This window comes from Ptychodera flava, chromosome 12, assembly GCF_041260155.1.
Source record: "Ptychodera flava strain L36383 chromosome 12, AS_Pfla_20210202, whole genome shotgun sequence".
In the NCBI taxonomy this organism is placed as follows: Eukaryota; Metazoa; Hemichordata; class Enteropneusta; family Ptychoderidae; genus Ptychodera; species Ptychodera flava.
The window spans coordinates 19,995,318-20,017,838 of NC_091939.1; the positions used below are offsets into that span (position 1 = coordinate 19,995,318).

At 38.5% G+C, this 22,521-nt stretch overlaps 2 protein-coding genes across 5 annotated transcripts; one reads left to right on the forward strand and one right to left on the reverse strand.

The window, feature by feature from the left end:
• The first annotated feature begins 25 nt into the window (after positions 1-25).
• Positions 26-6,091, forward strand: LOC139145332 (meiotic nuclear division protein 1 homolog). Of its 3 annotated transcripts, none has more exons than XM_070716433.1 (7): positions 26-203; positions 2,027-2,092; positions 2,505-2,562; positions 2,680-2,795; positions 3,888-3,995; positions 4,505-4,664; positions 5,133-6,091. In XM_070716433.1, the coding sequence occupies exons 1-7, from the start codon at positions 201-203 to the stop codon at positions 5,237-5,239; spliced, it is 618 nt and encodes a 205-aa protein (XP_070572534.1). In that variant the 5' UTR covers positions 26-200; the 3' UTR covers positions 5,240-6,091. The 3 variants fall into 3 exon arrangements, with proteins under 3 accessions (XP_070572534.1, XP_070572533.1, XP_070572535.1); XM_070716432.1 differs by lacking the exon at positions 26-203 and adding an exon at positions 1,068-1,194; XM_070716434.1 differs by lacking the exon at positions 26-203 and adding an exon at positions 1,507-1,646.
• Positions 5,896-19,951, reverse strand: LOC139145331 (serine racemase-like). 2 transcript variants are annotated; one of them, XM_070716430.1, is made up of 6 exons: positions 19,787-19,951; positions 14,931-15,161; positions 13,556-13,675; positions 13,065-13,139; positions 11,506-11,715; positions 5,896-10,796 (listed from the first exon to the last, which is right to left on the reverse strand). In XM_070716430.1, the coding sequence occupies exons 1-6, from the start codon at positions 19,949-19,951 to the stop codon at positions 10,620-10,622; spliced, it is 978 nt and encodes a 325-aa protein (XP_070572531.1). In that variant the 3' UTR covers positions 5,896-10,619. The 2 variants fall into 2 exon arrangements, with proteins under 2 accessions (XP_070572531.1, XP_070572532.1); XM_070716431.1 differs by lacking the exon at positions 19,787-19,951 and adding an exon at positions 19,477-19,649.
• Between the last annotated feature and the right edge of the window lie 2,570 nt (positions 19,952-22,521).

The window sequence follows — 22,521 nt, forward strand, 5'->3', positions numbered from 1 at the left end:
TCAGGAACTCGGAAGTAGGTCTGTGGCGCCATTTTCAAAGTGTAAACATCGTCGAACCTAAAAACAGGCCGACGTGGGGCTTTTTGTCATAGACTTCACACAAACTTTTTTCGAGAGCGAAGGAAGGTTAAGTGCTGACGCAAATAACTTTGAATTCTTTTCATTCTATAGTGCACTGTTATGTGTGAATTATCTTTAAAATGGTAAGTGACGGATGTGATCCTTCGTAGTCGTAGTCTGACTCTGACTCACAGGCGCTCCTTAGCTGGGTAGTCTGCTAAGTAGATCGATTTTTGGATCGATCCATTGATCCCGTAGTCGATATGCCCGCCACTGCAACCTAAATACTCACAGTTGCAGTGGCGGGCATATCGACTACGGGATCAATAGATCGATCCAAAAATCGATCTACTTAGCAGACTACCCAGCTAAGGAGCGCCTGTGTTCCGATCATCTCATGAGATGTGTAATCCATGTTCAACAATGGAGGTGAAAAAGACCAACGACTCAAAGCCGTTTCGTTGCGAGTCAACGGAGAATTTACGGACAAAAATCTACAGTCGCTCAATGTTAAGGTGGTTGGGCATGCACAGGGTTTGCTGCGGATCCGTAGCCCTACCACTCCCTTGCTGGTTGTGTTTGGAGTGGTAGGGCTACGGATCCGCAGCAAACACAGGGCAGCCCCTGTGCCCTGTGGTATGATTTATAAAAGAGGTTTATCTGTTTATGGACAGCAACAGAAGAAGAAATTCCACGATTATCCAACTTGCAAACTCAAGTACTAAGCTTCACTTAGCTTTTGTTTGGCAGACATTGTGTCCTTGCTGGAAACACTTTCATTTTTTCCCCCGGGGGGGGGGGGGGTACCTGTTCAGAGAAGTGGTAGGGGTGTGCGGCCGCAGGTATAAAACCCAGGGCCATTTTAGACCTAAAATCCTGTTATTTTAGAACCCCATTTTAGACCTTTATGACCTTTGACCCAGGTCAAAAGTCAAAGTGTCAAAATTTTTAAAACGGAAAAAGCAAGTATTTGCCCCGGCAAAGCCTACCACTGTACCGCGTTTAGGACTATGTTGTTGCTGGCAAAGCCATTATTTCCAAAAGGAAATACCAAAAAAATTGATGAAAGAAAATTTTGTCTTTCACCCTCATCGAATTTTGGTCCAGCTTCTACAAATTATCGGTTATCTGCAGGTACAGTCTGAATGGTGGGGTTTTTTGAAATTGCATCCAACAACCGCTGATCATCTGTAAAGCAGCACTACTTCATGTGGCCATGGTTGACCTGTCTGTCATGATCAATACTAGCAGCCACTTTGTTTGGGTATTTTCTATTGGGCAAAAATCTTCCATATATGGGGTTCTGACCAATCAGTGACGGTGTTTGACAACCAAGTCGATATTTAATTTGGCGTAAGCCAGTGGGTCTCTTTAATGGTTCCCCTGTCACAGAAAAAGATATGGATGCTTATAGAGTGCAGCTCAGAACCCTGCGAGCGAGACGGGAACAGACAGTTGAAATTTGTTCTTATGTGTCACTCAAAAATCAACCCCATTTTAGACCTCGGTTTACAGTGGAATTGATACCCCATTTTAGACCAAGTTGCTGAAATACCCACCCCATTGGGCGGCACGTAAACATATAGGCAAGTATGGAAGTGACCCCCCCGGGATTTTTTCCCTCTTTGTTTATAATGAGTTACACCACTTAGTACAAATGTACAATTTCTCTGTATTGTTTACTTTTGAGTTGCGGTCACTTAACATCTAGCCTAGATTCTACCAGTGGGTCGGAGGTACGGAGGCAAGCGGACGAATAGAATCTAGGCTACTTAATAACACGTAAGGTTAAAAATGTTAATGATGTACCAGTGGCCTTCCTCAGTAGAGTACATGCATGGTTGTATAGGCCAACACAATTTCACAGATATTATGCCTTTTAACCAAATGATATTTTTTCATCACACAAGAACTACCCAATATCATCCTAATGGTAATAATATTAATCATTTGTTCACCATTTTAGTCGAAGCGAAAAGGTTTGAGTTTGGAAGAAAAAAGGACCAGAATGATGGAAATATTCTTTGAAAAAGTGAGTGACATATAAAATTTGGAAAAAGATTCAAAGTAAAATGTTTTGTTTTTACTAATTAGGGAGACTTGAGTCCCTTCCACTGTTACATTACTTTGAAGTAAGGATATATGTGTGATTTGGTGCATAAAAGAAGTCTGCAAATTTTGGTTACTTGGGATAAAATTTAAGATTTGCACATTACACTTTCTTTATAGAATATCAATTTGTATAAGAAAGTTTCACAAAGTAAAGGGGTACCTTTCACCATGGAAGTCTCACTTCTACCTCCATGCTTTCACATACATGTGCTTTCCAACATTAACATACCAGAGTTTGATTACCGACATCTTACTGTGTGATTTGGAAAATGTGTCAACTATCTGATATTAAATCTAATTGAACATTACAAATTTTTTCCCTCAATTTTCAGAAAGACTTTTTTCAGCTGAAAGAATTAGAGAAAATTGCTCCAAAGGAAAAGGGAATAAGTAAGTAGAGAGGCAAATTGTTTTTTAATCCTTATTCTGCCAGGCAGTGTCACTTCCCCATCGGCAGCATGTGAAGTTCTTTCCGTTTACTGACATTTCTTTTTTATGTTTTTCTAGCATCAATGTCTGTCAAGGATGTAGTCCAAAGTCTTGTAGATGATGCAATGGTAGACACTGATAAAATTGGCACATCCATTTATTTCTGGGCATTTCCCAGTAAAACAAGTCAGAATGTGAGTAAATTTAATTTATATCGTGATTGCAGTGGCATTTAGAGCATCTCTGTGTATATTTTGCTTGTAAACAGGTTTTCTTTTCAAATTTCATCAAGTTTTTTAGGCTGAAAAATTTGGCACATATTATTCCACCTGGAGTTCCCATATTGAGATCATGCATGAATACTCACTGCAGTGGAAAGATATACTATTTTGGTTAATGCTGTGATCATGTTTTCAAAATTAGCTGATCATTCCAAATAGTTTGATTTTATTTGTTCATCTTGAAAATAAGAAGTTGTCTAATGGTTTATCATTCATTCATTTTGTGATTCTACTTTTTAACAAGTTCACCCCAATGCCTGTGAACACGTCCTCAATCACAATCAATCAATTATGATAACAATGGTTTTGGGCCAAACCATGTTGACAAAAGGTTAAATTTAAATATCTATCAATAAAAAAATCAGTGAACACCACCAAGAGAATGAGACAAGCCAACTTCTGTGAAATTTACTTGAAGAATTTGTGATGGTGCCCTTGCAATGTTTACTCATATTGAAAGTGTTACCTGCTCAGCAGTTTCTTCTGTCTCAGTAAACGTTTGATTTTCCATTCTCTTTTACCAAGAAGAATACACATTTTTGTGAAAAATTTGGATAAATTCAGTCATGAAATGTGGAAACATTGATAATTAACTTGCAAATGTGGTCTGCCTTTAAAAACCATTCCCAAAACAAAATTTAGAAGCAGGAAAATCCAACGAAAAAATTGTAATTTGGACTGGCCCAAAACATGATAAAGTTGCTGAAATTGGTTGTAAAATGAAATCCTGACAAGGTTTTGAAGAGTAGTTATTTTCACATTAATCTGAATGGTGATGAGTATCTTGTATACATGGTTTCCATTTTGTAACTCTGGCACACAGTCAGTGTGAATTTTGTGCATAATAATCAAAATACGTTCCTGTGTTCATTATCTGCAGTCCCTTGCAAATATTCAGTTTGTTTCAGTTTGACCTCTACAGAAAGTACAATACCATGAAAATGAGATATTTTTTAAAAGTCATATCTCTCCATGTCTCTCTTCCTTCACATACCACCTGAACAGTGCAAACGAAAGATCAGTGAACTGACACACAAATTGGAAGAGAGTGAAAAGAAAAGAACAGCCACTAAACAGATGATTGAGAAAGCTAAGAAAGGAAGAGAAGAAACAGTACGTAATTTACACAATGGAAAAAACTAGTACTCTTCAAAGACATATAGTGCATGATTTTTGGTTAATGAATATTCATGATCGTCAAAGAGTGATTATCAATTGGTCTGCATACCGAACAGTGCTCATTCATAGATTTGAATGAATGAATGAATACAGTTACCAAGGAACTTCAGCATTAGATGTTGAAAGTGAACAGTAAGATGAAGCTATGTTAACCACCTGCAGCCTGAAGTACTAGCATCTGGATTTAACTGACATAATAGTGTAAATAATGTGAGTTTACAGATGTAAAAGTAATTATCCATACACACTTCATAAGTAATATCACCAAAAAAACCTGGCAGAACAGCATGATAATGTATGCTAATACTATAAATCTTCAATTTATCACATTGTCTAAATAGCAATGCAAGTTACCAAGTTAGTTGCCACAGGATGATATTATAACAATGCTTGGAAAATGTAATCTATACTCTTTTTTTCATTTGCTGCATTGTTAATTTCAGGACCAACGTGCTGAATTGCTCACAGAACTGAAAGAAAAGGAAGATTTGAAGAGTCGACTGGGCGCAGAGCTAGAACAATACAGAGAATGTGATCCAGAAGTGTTAAAAGAAATTCAAAATGAGACTGGAACAGCAAAAGAGGCTGTGAACAGATGGACAGGTAAGTGATTTATCATTCATAGCTGACACTGAATTTCAGTCAGGGTATCAGTTCAGTGTACACAACATGTGTTAAAGCATCAAGAGATTTCTGAAATTAGGTGTGTGACAACATCATGTGAGGGCGCTGTATACAACCATCAGCGATATGAACATGTGCAAGAAGAATAACTTGCAAGTGTCAAACAGAGTATGGCAGTTATTTTGCAGGAAATCAATAATATTCAATACGTAAATACATTGCAGAGCTATCACATTGCTTACTCTGTAAGGATTTGTAAAGATGCCTCACAATCAAGGACTTTTACCACATAACAACAGTGTAAGCCAACACAGGGTGTGTTTGCTCTATTGCTCTTCTGGGTACCTTGTTTCCTTTAGGTTCATTTTCAATGACATGGCATCTATATATGGCCGGTATATTACTATGAATTCTTTGAATACACTTCCAATTTTTTTTGTATCACAGACAATGTTTTCAACATCAAATCCTGGTGCAAGAAAAAGTTTGGATTTGAAGAGAGAGTAATCGACAAGCAGTTTGGGATCCCAGAAGATTTTGACTACTTGGATTAGGACCTGACATCCAAGACAGACTGGTATATTGCAAAATGGTAGCTCTTCCTGGATTGTGTGGTAGCCATGTTTGTTTCAATAATAATGAGAATATCTTTAATGATCTTGGATTGCAGTGCAAAATTTGATAAACTTCTGTAAATGTAGCAGAAATACAGACCAGACTGCATACCTTTCTGCAAAAAAACAGATTGATATCACCATACAGATAGGTTACAGTATAAAGATAGAACTACAGCTTCCTTGCTATGTATGTAACAGATTATTATTATCAATAATTAGCCTGTAGCTCAAGTGCACAGCCATAAAATTGGAACACTTTTTAGATTTTGTTTGAGAAAAAACCACAGGTGAGTGTATAGTCAAGGTTTGCTCTCTATGATGCATAGGAAATAGACATAAGGAAAAAGTTATTGAATTTTGTTGTCTTTCTCAGCCAATAGGAACATATGTGCTTTTGGTTGTATCAGTTCAACATACAATATCTAAACGTAAGTTTCAGGAAGCAAGTGTATCAGGAATATCATGAGCTGCACAGAATTTAACTTTGAAAGTTTGGTGAGACCTTGATCTTCAGGTTTTCTCTCTCCATCAAACTTGGCTCCTTCAAGTCAACATACCGATTCATACAATAAAAACTGTTAACACATCCAGACTACTTTTTCAAGATGAATTATCTTTCCTTTATTGCTTTCTCAATATCATAGCATATTTCATAAAATTTGCATAACGGCAAGATGAGTGTAGCCCAATATACATATTGCTTAATTGTACATATTTTTACCCCATCAGAAATGTACTCTGAGCTCATATTTGTTATTAAATAATTCAAGTATTGTAATAACTCTTCTAGATTAAGTGTTCTTTATAGTATTTTCAGACCTATTAGCAATTACATAGAAGGGTAAAATTCAGAATTGAGAAACTGGTGTCCTATAACTGCTCAATAGCTAGCATTATTTCCTATGTATCCAGTATCTGTGTTTGATGTGGGGCCCTATGCTGCATACTAATAGGGCTTGTCCCTAATGACATCAGTTCCATCATTGAAATGCAAAAATAACTATTTTGTCAAGACATTAACAAAATTCTTGATAAGACTGTTGGAATAGCAAAGGGAATTCTTTGTGATCATAGAGAGGTGTTATTGAAACTAAAAATCACATTTCAAAAACTACAACCACATGCTGCCGCAATTACAACAGGTGAGAGGTCACACGAAAACAATTGCTTCTATTGGCTGCATCTAACATCGCACATACCGGTATCTTGATATGAAGTAACAAATTCATGATGGTAAGCAATACTCTAGCAAAGGTGTTACATGATAGCTCTGTTATCTCTGTAAGAATCCCTGTAAATTGAACCAGACTGAATAAAGAAATGGAAGCCCTGAGTGCTGAGAATGTGTTAAAAATTAGTACAAAGTTTGGACATAAATATTGGCCCCATGCAGTGTAGTTTAGAATCAATACACTATACCCTGTACAGAAAATATTTCAGTCTCATAGTATGAATGAAAATAAATGCCCTGGTACACAGTGATGCCAGCCCATGCAATGTATTTACCAATAACTGAATGTATTTAACAATAACTGAGAAATGTTGCTCCTGAATTTGCCATGGACTGGGACATGTTGGAATCATTGACTCAGTCTGACAAAATTACAACCGATTACCAATTCTGACTGTAACTTGTGAATGGTTTCCAAATGAGTGTGCCAGGTGCTGCAGTAATTTTAACTACCGGATTTTTCTGAGAGTACGCCCACTCGAAAAACCGCCCATGGGCGGTTATTTGGGGGGTGGGCCGTTATTAAGAATTTTAAATTTCATCTCAACCTTTGTCTACGGCATTTCAACTTGACTCCCCTTGAAAAAAATTACCTACGCAAAGGTCAAAAAGTTTTATATAGCGTACAAAATAAAATAAGTTACACTTCTAAGATAATTACTTCGGCGATATATGTCCGTATCCCCCTATTTATGCTACTAAAATGCAGGGTGGAATGATCCAGAAGAACGCAAAGTCAACGTTAGAGTTTGCCACACAATGCCGACAATGATTGACAGATGAAGCAGGAGCCAGGAATTTTCCATTCTGCACGATGGGGATCATGAAATAAATAAATGACTATCATAAAAAATAACTCTGTTTCATTATATTTTTATTAATGTACATCATTACTTTTCAGGTTTTTTTCGCTTTGATACAAAATTCTGATGATTTTCTTCCGCGTAAATTTGTTGCATTCACAAACGTAAACAGTAGTAGTAATCCCTAGTAGAAATGGTATGATCCACAATTGTTTACGATTATTGACCTCTTGCGTGCAACGAATGTGAAACACTGTATCTATTTTCACACGTTCGACTACTTTGATTAACTTGTCACACTTACAAACTAGGTCAACCTCAGAACACGTGCATACGTCAAAATCTGATCCATGATTTTCTTTGCTTAAATTTGAATGCGTTCGACAAACCATGGAGGCATGTGATAATTAGATATTATTCCCTAATATTTTTCTTCGTTCAGCGAAGGAAAATACGAGTGACGTAATGACCGTGTCACCACGAGTCGAAGACGACGAGTGGTGACACGGTCATTACGTCACGAGTATTTTCCGAGCTGAACGAAGAAAAATATTAGGGAATAATATACTTATCACATGCACAAGCCAAGAATTCGTTATTTTTTGCAAAATAAAATAAGTTTTCCATGACGATTCCGCGTTTAAACTTTTGAACTACTTTAGGAATAAATATCAGTACGCCGTGCACAAGTTGTCAATCATTTCCAGTCGTCCGTCGTGTGCGTTAGCGCTCACGTTCGTTCGTGTGTGGAGCAAATGACAGCTCTCGGTCTACACGTAGGCTACCTTCCGCAAAGTTATACTCTATTTCAAATGTAGTATAGTCCTAGAAATTTATCACAGACGAAGATACGCTATTTTTCGGGAACAAATATTGACTGAATCTCGACGGCGCGAACACTGTAAACGTCGCGCCTGACCCTGTTTGCAATGCGTACGCATTCTCGCAAGCCAGAGCAATAATTTCTGCTCCGCTGACCTACGCAAAAATCAAGACGGGTAGCGCTGAGCTGTTGCCGTAAAGAGGCGCGTGTTTTTACGACGATGTGCGTACGGAACCCACGGTATACGCGACCAGCTTCGAGTTCGTTGTTTCCGCAAATTAAAAGGTCCGACGCACCAAAATTGATGACATAGACGCGGGTTGTCGTGACATGGAACGACCAGAGAATAAATCCCGTATTTTTTAGTTAATTGGCGGTAAATTTTTACCGAATTACGGCCCTGGGCCGTTATTTAGCTACAGGTGTGAAGCAGACAATGTAGCCATTTTCTGTTTAACGGCCCTGGGCGTACTCTCAGAAAAATCCGGTACCATTGTAAAACACAAAACAACTCTTTTTGTGGATGGGCGTGCAAAATATTGCTTTGCCCAACCTGTATAACGTTGGTGACAGAACACGTGTGTATCTCCAACTCCAAACTGTTACGAAAGTCTACATTTGCAGCTGTGGATAAGATGTGTAAGTGCATGAATATTCAACATTGATAAGGAATCATTAGCATAAATTGTAATACTGAAATAATGCTCATAAATGCAATTTGCATAAATGAATACTAATCCACCTCGATCTTGCACTACATGGTCTTGACTTGACACCACTACGACTTTTTGTGTACCTTAGTATTGTTATTAGACACTTGTTAAATTATTGGTCTCGAACCCATTGTCTTTCTGCCTCAATGCTATTATACCCGTAGATCCCATTGTTGTACAAATATGAAGGAACTTAGGTCGACCAACATGATCTACGGATTTAAAAACAATTACATTGTCTATCTTCTAAATTTTGAGCTAAATATTAAAAATTTGCTTCCCAAGAAAATCAGTTCATTTAAAAAAACAGACAAAGTGATTTCCACATCAAATGCCCAAAGGCTTCCCCTCCCCCTCAAAGTTTACTCCGTTTTTTTATAACAATTTGTACACACATGAACATGACAGTCTACTTTCAGTTGAAATAAACACTACAAGTACTTTGATTTTCAGCAAATTGCACAATTTCAAGAGCATACATCTAAAGTGTCTTCAACAGGCAGAAAGGAAGAAAATAAGAATTGAAGTCCGGTAGGCCAGACAGCAACACCGTCTTAAGAAATTGTACTGAGATCAAGAATTACTGTGAGGATTTATCCCTAAATCATCCCTGCATACCCTCTATACAGCTGATATAGTCTTCTTTCTGACCAGAACTGTTCAGCTCTGTACAACTAAGCCAGTAGCTGTGATCAGGTAAACCACTGAGGTTGCACTGCCTGTAGTAGTCCTAAATCAGCCTCACTTCAAACTCTTAAATTTATTGACTTCAAAATATCTTCAAATTTTGCTGGTATTCTTGCAATCACATCAATGAAATGATATTGCCATTCATTTGTGACAAAACAGGCAGAAAATCAGCTCATTCTAAATTTCCCGCCATTTATAAATATTTGACTTATTGTGACGAAAATCCCAGAATGCAATGTCACTGGTGATTCCATTCTGAGTGGATGACACCATGCTGTGTCTGTGTAGATCTAAATTGGTGTATTTACAATGCAAACTGTCCCATGTAATTGCATGAAGTTGGCAATCTTTAAGTATGATATCTGTTCATTATTTGTCTTGTGAAAAATCACTCATGCAGTCTCATCGAGTGGTATATAATACTTGTGTACACATCCTTCAGGACTAACTACACTTAAGTATGGACTAATTTTAGTCTGAAAGTACACTCAAGAAAATTACCCTAAGGTTGCAGCTCATCAACCTTTAAAATCATAACATCACCCACTTGCACAGAATCACAGTCAAATAAACGTACATACCATAGCTTGGAAAGTGAACAAAACTTCAAACAGATTGTGGCAGTGTATGTACGTAGTAACGCTGTCAGTATAAACCTCAAAATCTATTACAAATTACTGAATAGAATTTATGGTCCATGAGTTTGACATCTTTTTTATACATTTACGACTTGAAATTAACAAAGAAATGATCATGTTTTCCTTGAAATATTTCACAATACAGATGTTAATACAGTAAATATTGCAAAATCTTTGATATACACAAAAAATTTGAATGAAAATATATGAAAGACGTTCAAAAAATAAACCAACAATTACTATGTTGTAAGAAGATAATAAACTCATCTTCTAGTGCAGTCGTGTATTGTTATGTTTTATCTATGTCCAAGGGATTAAATGTAACATTTCATTGACATTTTTCGACATATAAGAATTTTAAAATTTCAGTGCATGATTAAGAATATGGCATGTGTCCTCAGCAATGATGGCAACTTTCATTAAAACCAAGTGGAGAGTTTGGAAAGGTCCAGATTCCCACCAGAGAGTATGATGCCAACTTTCTTGATGCTTGGTGGGAGTGCTTTGAATTTGTCAGATAGGACGGCTGCCACGGGTACCGCACCTGAAGGCTCCACACACAGTTTTACCCTCTCCCACATCAGCTTGGTTGCTTTCTGGAACGGAAACATCAAGATTTGGTTTGGTTAAGCTTGAATATATTGTCTGTAATCCATCTAAAAGTGATTATGAACCTACCTATATATTACGAATAAAAGGGTAAAATAATCTTTAAAAATAACAAGTTTTATTGATTAAATATGATTGTAAAAAATCTCAAACTACAAACAATTCTACAATTTCAGTAGTTATTAGTGGATTTGGTAAAAAAGTGCACTGTCAAGACCTTTGGTATGGTATGGTACAGTTCTACCTTGTTCTATTAGTGTTCAATGAGTAAAGTTGGCTGACACAACTATTTTACCATATATGGATATATGCAAATTAGCAGTGACTGCTGATAGACCTATTTGACCATATATAGATATATGCAAATTAGCAGTGACTGCTGACACACCTGTTTGACCATATACTGATATATGGATATGTAAATTTGGAATAGCTGAGTTACTATGAGAAACAGAGATTTGATCATAATGGCATGGCTGTAGTAGAAAGTAGTAAAGAAGTGGCACAATTGACTGTTTCCCTATACTGGGACTTATTCCCTTTCAGAGTTTGACAGGCAAGGCATGGCTCCTTCCGGGTGTGGCAATCCCTACAATACCACAGCCTAGATGAAACACCAATGTAGCCTTATATTCCTCATTACACAATCATAAAATTATTTTCATCAAAATATGCAGTCGCAGACATGGCACTTACAATGATTTCTTCTTCAGTGACTGTTATAACATCCTCTACATTATCCTTGATGATAGGCCAGGTGTTCGGACCAACCGAGGCCTTCAGACCGTCAGCTATCGTATTTGGAGGCCCTGGAAGTGGAATGCGTTCCTTTGCAGCAAATGACTTAGCGGTATCGTCAGCATTCAGTGGTTCTGCTGCAAAGATCTTTATGTCCGGCTTTAAATGCTGAATGAAAACAAATATATGTGGTTAGCCTAGAATCCTACACGTCTGCTTGCCTCCGTACGGGAGTGGGTCGGAGGTACGGAGGCAAGCGTACGTGTAGGATTCTAATATGTGGTGGTCATTGCACAGACTCCAAGAAGTCTTTACACCACTGGCAGAGACTTTATACACAGCATCACAGTGGACTGAAACAGCTGCCAAGCTGAATTTCCTTACCAGGGACTTAACCAGTCGCTTGGCTTTTCTCAGCAGCATTAATGGCTGGCCTAGCAACTGGTGTACCTTGCAAACGCCCTCTAGTGTTAAGAGAAGTCTGGCTGTTTGTTGACATGAGTGTGCGTGCTATGTAAGCAAATGATTGGCAAAGAGCTTGGACTTGCCAAATGATGGGTTTATCAAAAGCAATAATCTTGATTTGCTGCTAATAGTTCTCAAAACTTGATAAGGGAGGTTTTCTTGTCGTGATATGATCTGTAATGAGCATTGGCATGCAGAAGATGATCAGGAAATTAGGCCCCACACTTACTTAAAACTTATATTACACAGTGCCATGGTAAATAGGCCTCTATAACAGACCGTGTCTCCATGTTCCCTACATACATGGTTTTCAGTCCCATGCAATCACATTGATAATTCACCCAATTTGAAAAACGAGAGTCACAAAGTTACTGCATTGAACATTCTCGAAACAAAACTTCCATAATCAGTGTAATAAAGAATAATGACAATGGTAACCATTGCAACACGCCCCCTCCACAAACTCCCAGGGTAACTCTGGCTACTCCTTTATGCATATTCATAAGGCCTGATGTCATTATGAATTATTTATAGCTACCAAAACCTTGCAAGGTTCACAAGTCTGTTGGCCATTGTGTTCACCCCACGGTCTACAGAATAGCCTACCACTAACACAACAGTCTGCTGAAGTTTGTCCCTTCAATTTACTGTGTTTTAATATCTATATTGGACATAAGTTACATAATGGCTATAGTTACAAGTTGAACAGCAGGGGGTTGATATAATTTTAGGAGTAGAACTAAAAACTCGCTTTAACAAACACAACTAAAATACTGGAAAATAGATCAAAACTTATGATTAATGAAGGAGCATTGGGCCAAAGATTTAGGTAGAGGAATGAAAAACACAAAAAAACTTTGTCATCACATTCAATAGCAAAAAGCAGTGCCATCCTATTTGTCTGAAAATTTCACCAAAAATAAAACAATGCATGAAATTTACATGTTTTACAACACATTTTGTTGCCTTTATAAGCGTGAACGGATATCAGAGATACCTGGGCACGTTAAAAAAGTCCAACTGTTGAACGTCAGAAATTAATATAATCTTACCTTTGCAGCTATGCAAAGTCCAGCCACCATTCCACCAGCAGAGATGGGAGCGATAATAGCGTCAAGATCTGGAACCTGCAAAAAGTACATTACTATAAGACCAAGATAGTGATCAAAATTTCTATCACATAATTCAAATCATACTGGCCTGGCACACAATTTACCAGGTAAACATCATCCATTGTGAATAAGCATTTGAGTTTATTAGATCCTTGTATTTGATACTAAGTGTTGCAGGTCACGCACGGAAGCAAGAGTTCACCAAAAGAGGGCGCATTTTACTACGCATATCTGACACAGTGCGCAGTCTGTCACGTCTAAAGCAAGCAGAACGTATAGATAAGAGAAAGGCAGACATAAAAAAACTTGTAGACAACGAAACTTATTTTGGTTTTATCATATTAGTATTTATTGTCCCTGAATATATCCCTGTGGTCCTTAGTACACACTCTCCTATCTTCAGTCAATGACAAATTCACATCACAACACACCTCAGTGAGGAGTTCCACTCCCATAGTTCCCTGGCCAGCGATGACATCGGGATGTTGGGATGAAGAAATAAATATTGCACCTTCTTCCTCAGCAACCTTGTCCTTCATGTCTGCTCTTGCCTACAGGGTTTACAGACAACAAGACGACAATCTTTGATAATCTTTGTACGGCCATGATAGGGAATTATTGAATTTAGCGGGATAAAATTAATTTGGCTTGTCTGTGCTCCATACCATGAATGGGAAGGAAAATTATGAAGCGAAGTTGGAGAATTCGTATAAATGTTTTATGATACATCTTGACGTCTGACCTCATGTTGGACTTTAACCATTTCAACATACCTGGTCTGCCCCAAAGCCAGTTTTATCAATGGTAAATGTCAACTTTTTTAATGGGACTTTGGGTGATAAAATCACCTATATTTATGGTGGCCAATCTGATTTTCACTTCAAGGTCATGTAACAAAACATACACTGCCAAAATGATGTATTGCCACTGATGTTCCATCAGTCAATCATGGCTGGCACAACTCTTTTCCCTTGTATTGACATATGCAAGTTCGCAATGACAGAGTGATTTCAACCTTGTCAACAGGTAAAAAAAAACAAATATACGTATAATCATATCATATGGGTTCAAAATAGCACAAAGAATAACCTCATCAACATTGAAGAGCACGGTCGCCCTATCACACATTTTCTATGCACACACAACAATCCTTTACAGTTTGCAATGGCTGATTATTTTCAGAAGTGCTCTCATATTTCTATATAGCTCCTCGTAAACAGTGATAAGGAAATAAATTATGACATCGAGATATATTATGCCTGTACAAGCTCTATACTAAATAACATTGAAGGGACCAATGAAACACAGAATCAGCAAGGTTAGGTGTAGACATTGTCCTGATCCAAGTATAAACAAGCTCATTTCACTAAGACACAAAAATAGTTCATGGTGGTTGATGATAGACTGAAAGATCCGTCGCTCGAGGATACTCCCTACGCTCCCCTCCTCTTCTAATGAGGGGGAGCGTACAGAGCGCCCTCAAGTGACAGCTCTTCCAGTCTAGGTTGGTGAATGCCATACACAAACTCTTTTCAATTCAAATAATTTTTGATGTGCATAGCATTTCAACACAGGCCATATCCATATAACAGAATCGTAGTTTAACAATGTACATAGTAGATTGGTAAACTTTCCGCTACTTTCATTTAAAATGAGAAATTTGTAGATTTCTTGTCTTTTACATAGCACTATGAATGCTGATTATCCACTTGTTTATGAAAATATTGCTTTCCTGGGCACAATTGACAAATGCATACCAAAGTACCATGATTTCCACATGGAGAAATAATTTTTGTGAAACCATACCTTTTCACCCGTGTCACACAAAACCACCTTGGCACCGTAGCCTTCCACGGCGCTAATTTTGATTTGTGGGGAGTGTTTCTGCATCACGATGAATGCCTGTACGTTCTTCATTTTAGCAGCCAATGCCAAAGCCTGGCCATGGTTTCCACTGCTGTGTGTCACAACTTTGATGTTGGACTTGTCTTCCATCTTGTCAACCAACTTGCTCAGTGCATTGTAGGCACCTCGAAACTGAAACCAAGAGAGAAAGCCTGTGTATAAACTTTACAATGTGTTAGATTTTCCTTAAATATACAGTGCAACCAGGCTAAACCAAACCCTGTCTAAACCGAAACCTGTCTAAACTGAACCCCTTTCCCAGTCCCATTCCATTAGAACTCTATGTTAAAAGGACCTCTAATAAAATAATACTTTATTGTCCAATCTAAGTGGAAAATTATCTTTGGCACCAGGCGTTAAAAAGCAAAACACTTCAACTACATAAAGAACAGTTACACAAAACGACAACTACACATAAGCCAATCCTAAAATCCTCTGTTAAAATGGAAGCTCTGCTTCCTGATGATAGTTTTGACATTTCTTATTTAAAATGGCAACAGTAGACGGGATGAACGATTTCTTAAAAACATTTTTCTTTGCTCTAGGCACCAATAATCGGCGACCCGAAGGTAAATATTGGAAATGACTATGTAATAGGTGAGATTTGTCATTCAAAATCAACAAGCTTTTCCTCCGAAGAGCCTGTGTGTACATTTTTTCCAGGTCATTGAATCGTACCCCAACTAGTTTGTTGCAGATATTAACAAGTCTTGATAATCTCGTTTTATCTCTGACGGAGAGATGGCCAAACCAAGAGATAATATTAAAGTTAGCACACTCTCGATACAACAACGATAAACCGAAACTAGTACATGGGTGCTGACATTGAAATTCTTAAGTTTACGTAAAAGATACATGCGTTGCTGAGCTTTTTGTAGATGTTATCGGTGTTTAACCTGAAATGAGATCCTTATCTAAGTGTGAGCCCAAATACTTGAACGATGTCACAATTTCTACATCTTGACTGTCAATACGAATGGGTGTCATTTCATTTGATTTACAATTACCAAGAACCAACTCTTTCGTCTTAGTGATATTCAATGTGAGGAAATTATCTTTAAACCAACAACATAAGTGTTCTATTTCAGAAAAGTAGGTAGACAGTGAAGCTTCATTCTTCAGTCTGGCAACTAACGCCATGTCGTCGGCGAATTTTATCAAAGTTAACAGGTTATTTGAAAGCATGACATCATTCGTGTAAATTGAAAACAAAACGGGAGAAAGAACACAGCCCTGTGGGGCGCCCGTATTTAGCGTTAGTTCACCAGACATGTGACCATTAACAATAACACGTTGTGGTCGATCGCTAAGAAACTGTCTTATCCAAAGCACGATAGTATGGTTGACCTCTAAATCTAAAAGCCTTTTGATCAACAGATGGGCTGGATTGTATTAAATGCTGAGGAAAAGTCCATGAAGAGAATACGAATGTAATTTGTGGAATTATCAAGATGGCTTGCAATCAGGTTAATGAGAGTTAAACTCGCATCTTCTACCCCTCTTTTGGGCTTGTATGCAAATTGGAAAGGGTCTAAGCGATCGGACACGGACGCCTTGAGCTGAGTACCTACTAATCTTTCCATACATTTGGCAATGATTGATGTCAATGCGACTGGTCTATAATCATTCAACTGGTTTGGATTTCTTTTCTTAGGTACAGGGATTATATGTGATAATTTCCATTGTCTCGGTACGAAACAAGAATCTAAAAATAGCTGAAATAGACGAGTGAACACTGAACTTAATTGGTAAGCACATGTTTTCAAAACTTTACCCTTCAGTCCATCCGGGCCGGATGCCTTAGAAGGGTCAAGTTTTAAAAAGCACGAAGCGACGTCACTCTCACTGATACTGATTGGCGACGGAATGAGAGACTGGGAAATATGATCACATTCTTTCCTAAAATCATACACATCGAATCTAGAATAAAACTGATTCAACTCATTCGCAAAACACTCGGGATTATCAGTACTTATTTCCCTTTTCTTCTGTTTCGTACCCATCATCACACCAAGGCCCTTCCAAGCCTCTTTTGCTTTTCCTTTCCAAGACTGTCTTCAACCTTATTTTTGTAATCGATCTTAGCTAACTTAACAGTGCTTCTAAATACTTTGCGTAGTTCCTTGATCTTACTCGAATCTCTTGCTTTAAATGCTTTCTTCATTTCGTTTAACTGGTTTCTCAGATCTTTACGAACCCAAGGTTTGTTATTGGCAAATACCCGTACGTGTTTTGTATCAATCAATGAGTCTTCGCAAAACTGGATGTAAGAAATTATAGTATCAGTCAATTCGTTACTATCTGAACAGCTATCGAAAAACAGAGTCCAATCCATGCACTCAAAACACGCTTGTAATGTTTCTACATTGTCTGAGGTCCACTTTTTAACAGTTTTTGTCAATGGTTCCGACGTTTTCAGTTTCTGCCTATATTTTGGTAAAAGATGGATGACATCGTGATCAGACCGACCAAGTGCAGGTGCACTTCTGATCGAAAACGCGTCATTGATGTTACCATAACACTTATCCAGGGTTCGATTTAGACGTGTCGAACATGTTATGTATTGATGTAAATTAGGTAGTTGGTGGCTAATATCACATGTGTTAAAATCGCCGAGAATGAAGACTGGTTGGTCAACTGATCGGTTGACAGCTGCATTATAACTTTGCGCTATGCGCTCAGCGGCTGCAGTGTTGTCTGGACCAGGTACATACACAAGTATAACCGTCACCTGTCCGAATTCCCTTGGCAGATAATAAGGCCGAAAAGAAACTGTGAGGATTTCAAAGTGTTTAGTACTAACAGTTTCGCGAATAGTATAATTATTTGACCAGTTGTTGTTGACAAAAATACAAAGCCCTCCTCCTATACTTTTTCCAGTTTTTTCCTTGTCTCTGTCATGGCGAATACAAGAAAAACCTTCAAGATCGATATTAGAATCCTCCTTGAGCCACGTTTCAGTAAAACACAACAGGCTACTTCTCCGATAGTCCCCATCGTACTTGACCAATGCAGAAAGTTCATCCAACTTGTTATGTAATGATCTAACGTTTGACAAAGTGATTGCTGGTAATGGAAGTCGACTACCTCTTCGCTTTAGCCTGTTCCTTATTCCACCTCTAGAACCCCGTTTTTTCCTATTACCTGGTCTTTTCCGAATAAATGAATTGAAGTCGCTCACTTCCAGGTCAACGGGAGCTTGTCTGCCTGTGTCCTGTAGACTGAGAAGCATCTCACGGGTATAGACAATGGGGCTGCCATGATGTAGGTGGCTTGAGCCTGAGTCGATCCCAAATGCTGGTAAAATTGCATTTACGATAAGACACAGTATTCCAAAAATCACAAGACTTCTTCTACACATATTCATGTACACCATAATGAAGACGTTGTTGGAAAGACGCAAACGTTACTATCAAATACAACATGAAGAGACAGAGCCTGTGCCAGGGTCAGCGTACAGTTCGCGCCCCTAGATCACACCAAACACCTCTCCAAACCAATTTTCTCAGTCCCTGAACAGTTCAGTTTAGACGGATTTTACTGTACATTATTGGAGTTTTCAAAACTTCAGTGCCATGGCAGGAATACCTGGTTTGCTTGAAAATGGTTTCATGCCGCTGCCACTTTCAAGCTCTCGAAAGAAAGCTTGAAAATGTTATGCCAACCTTATTTATCAAGAGGTATACCTTTTTAATCAGGGAAATTTTGGAATTTACATTGCTACTATATCCTTATTTATGAATAAAGGTCAAAATTAGTAATTTTCAGATGCCATCTCATCAGATTTAATTTGCAACTCTCTAGGTCAGCTGTAATGGAAGTTTCTTGGTAGAATTTGGTACTTTGATATTGCCGTTGACTGATTGAAATGATTAAACCTCAATCTCAGACTATAAACAGAAAGTTGCCACATGTGTGAACAGCATACATCAAGGTATGTAGGTAGTCCAATAGTGTGAAAGACTCCATTCTGGGTTCAAATAGGATTTTGAAAATACTTTGCAAAGCGAAAAAAGGCGAACAGTCAGGACTGTCTATAATTAGGCCTGGGCTGCCAGGACAGACTACCCTACTGCCCATAAATGGAGTTAAAACCAATGAGTCTGATAAGTGAAAGAAGTGAAACAGGCAGATCTATACACAGTTACGAGTGTAGTGATACATAACATAGCGGCCGCCACGTAGTATGCCTATATTATGCATGGTACGCGGCGGCCGCTATGTATCACACAGGCGTGCTGTTTTCTGGGTAGTTTCTATAAGTGTAGTTTATTCTACGTTTCGACGTTCTCTTCCGTAGGTGATTAGGCTACGGAAGAGAACGTCGAAACGTAGAATAAACTACACTTATAGAAACTACACAGAAAACAGCACGCCTGTGATGTATCACTACACTCCCGTGGACTGGGAGGGAGGGCTGGAGTGAGCCAAACGACGATATACTAACCAAGAGAAAATTTATTGCCACCCGCAGTCCGCAATATACCTCATCCATTCCCCCTGTTGTCACGATCCGTCTGTCATATGAAACTTCAAGGTGGGTCAATTGATATATCCTTCGTTTGTATACGTTATCATACCTTCAATGTGATATTGCATGGGCAACTTATATTGAATATCATCACTTTGGCTGTATCTCACTTTGCAAAAGAAGCAGTTTACAAGACCATGAACCAGTTTACAATTGGCTCTAGTCAGTAGTATATGCTCGTACAAGTTTGAGCAATGGCCAACGATGTAGAGGTACCTAAGTATACCTTGAAAGCCCCAGTTTTCTGGAACAGTTCACATTTGAAGAACAGCTCTCTGCCAGCCAAACCATCCATGGTTTTACTCGTCATGACGGGTGTAACATGGGCGACAGGTTTGATTCTTTCAGCGGCTTCTTCCACATCTCTGAACGTTACGACGTACTCTCCCATTGTTTAAGTGATCGACTGGAAAACAGAGCAAAAATACGTGACACCTTCAGAAGCTCACAGTCCAGCAGTCGACGGACGAGTGGGACGCCCAGCTGTCGCTTCGACAATGCGATCTGTAATTAGTCCGTTACAGCGCAGCCAGCGGTAGAATGTTGTAAGGAGTCGGACCAGAGAGTCAGTGACCGGAGATCAATAGATCGATCCGAAAATCGATCTACTTAGCAGACTACCCGCTAAGGAGCGCCTGTGGGCATGGCAACCAAGATCAACGCAAAACTGTGCAAGCAAAACTTATCATTTCAACCTTTGGACATTGTTCCCCTCTATTAAGGCGCTTTATAATCTTCCTCGAAGTTCTATCGACAACGGCATTCCCGTCCCTCCACCTATTTTCCGGTACCCACTGCCAGAAATTTGCTCCCGCCCACTGTTTAAACTTAAATTTCTTCCCGGTTCACAGAAAATATTGAATTTTTCTCCCCGCCCGCTGATTAGTTTCCAAATTTGCCCGCCCATGAATATCTGCGCACCTTTTTGCACGAACAAGCTTAGGTGGCATCACCTGCAGGATTTACAAACACACAAACAAATGAACAAAAAAGCGACAACAAATAAATAGCTAAATAATGCATGCAACACATTCAAGATGTGACGTCAGTATCACTGCTCACTTGATCAATGATCCTTACATCATATCATGCATGAGTTGCATGTGCTATTTGCTTATTTGTTTGTTCGTATGTTCATTTTTGTCTGTTTACTGTCACATCTTGAATGTTGCATGTTATTTATTTAATTGTTTATTTATATTGTCTGTCTGTCTGTTTGTTTGTTTGTTTGTTTATGTGTTTGTTTATTTGTTTGTTTGTCTGTTTGTTTGTCTGTTTGTCTGTTTGTTTGTTTGTTTGTTTGTCCTGGCTTCCCTGCGTCAGTAAACCCCAATACAGCCCTGCCTGCAGGACAAGAGTTCCCGGAGAAGGACGCTGTGTGAAGAAAGACACTTCATTTTTAGTAAATACTAGACCACTTTCCCGGAATAGTTTTTTGCAGGAGTTTCGCACACTGTTTAAAGGTATACAGTCACCTGTAATCTAAATATGCCCATATATAGTCGAAGGGGCGTTCCTTTGAATTCAATATGCCCATGTGGGGGCGCTGTTTTTAAAAAGCGGCCACCGGCTTAAAATCTGTGATTGAATAGATTTTTCTCTTTCCATGGTAATGTGGCCAAATTGGAACAGGTGACAGTATACCTTTAAAGGGTGACTGAGTATCTTTCACCCACAAAGGTTGTGAAAATGATCTCTATTAAAAAATTGATCGACTTCATGATGTGTAGTTACGGGGACAGATAACATCTGATAACAATAAAAAATGTCACACGAAGAGATAGAACGATTACGAGACTTTAAATTATGCTAAAACTAGAGACAATATGATTTATGTAACGAGTTAACTAAGCTGTTGAAATCCCCGTGCACCTTATCAGTGATATTTAGATCTGCTTGTGAATTCACTACAGAAGATTTGATTCGGTGTTACCCGAGTCCAATCCAATTCCTTTATTCTTCGTATGGAACTTTGTCATTGGATGAGCGAGGAAGCCAGTAGATGTTTCATTATAATCGTCATTAGACTTGTAGTTTTATTATAATATTAGAACTGAATTCATGTCACAAAGAGATCTTAGAAGATGACAAAACTTACTCTTAGGAGTGCCCAATATAATTCGGGTTCAAAGGGATACAGTCGTCGGAACTGTGCTCAAAGGTCGTATGGGACCCATACGACCAATGTAAACACTGTATCCAAGGTACGATTGTGATTGCTGAAAGTTAAAATATGTCAATCATAATCTGCATCGTATAATTTAAATGTTGCAGCTATGATGATGGGGTGCATCTCGATATTGTGCACGGACGACATTGTACACTCGCGCAGGCGCTGTTCCGACGACTTTTCCCTTTAGAGAATAATGTTTAAGCGTACCAGAAGAATTTTTCATGAACTCAAACTTCTACAAATTTGTGAAACTCATGAGCTCATTAAAAACTGAAGAACTCCCTAGTCTTTTTAAGCATATAAAAATAGCCTAGATGATTCTATGGCTTCGATGGATATTCTTATACATGTACGTATATATGAACTGTGCGTTTATTTACTAAAACATTTTTGTATTTGTTAAGCTGTATGTCATTTCTATGTGAATATGAGTCAGAGGGCTTGAAACGCAATAAACTGACCTTGAACTCGGAACACAGATAGCTGCGTTTCCACAGCTGCCACAACTTTCTTGATGCTGGGCGGAAGTGATTTGAATTTGTCGGACAAGACGGCTGCCACTGCCACACAGGCGGACGGTTCAACACATATCTTCATCCTTTCCAACATCAACTTTATGGCTTGCTGTTGGGAGTCAAAAAACCAGTAGGCGATACAATATTGCAGTGGCTTTTGTTTCGATACACGGCTAAGGCCCTATAAGCATTAGAAAATTTGCCAAGCTTAATACAGGGTTGGGCCTCCGCCATGTATCGAACCGCTAGTGACTGTGTATCATTTAACATGGA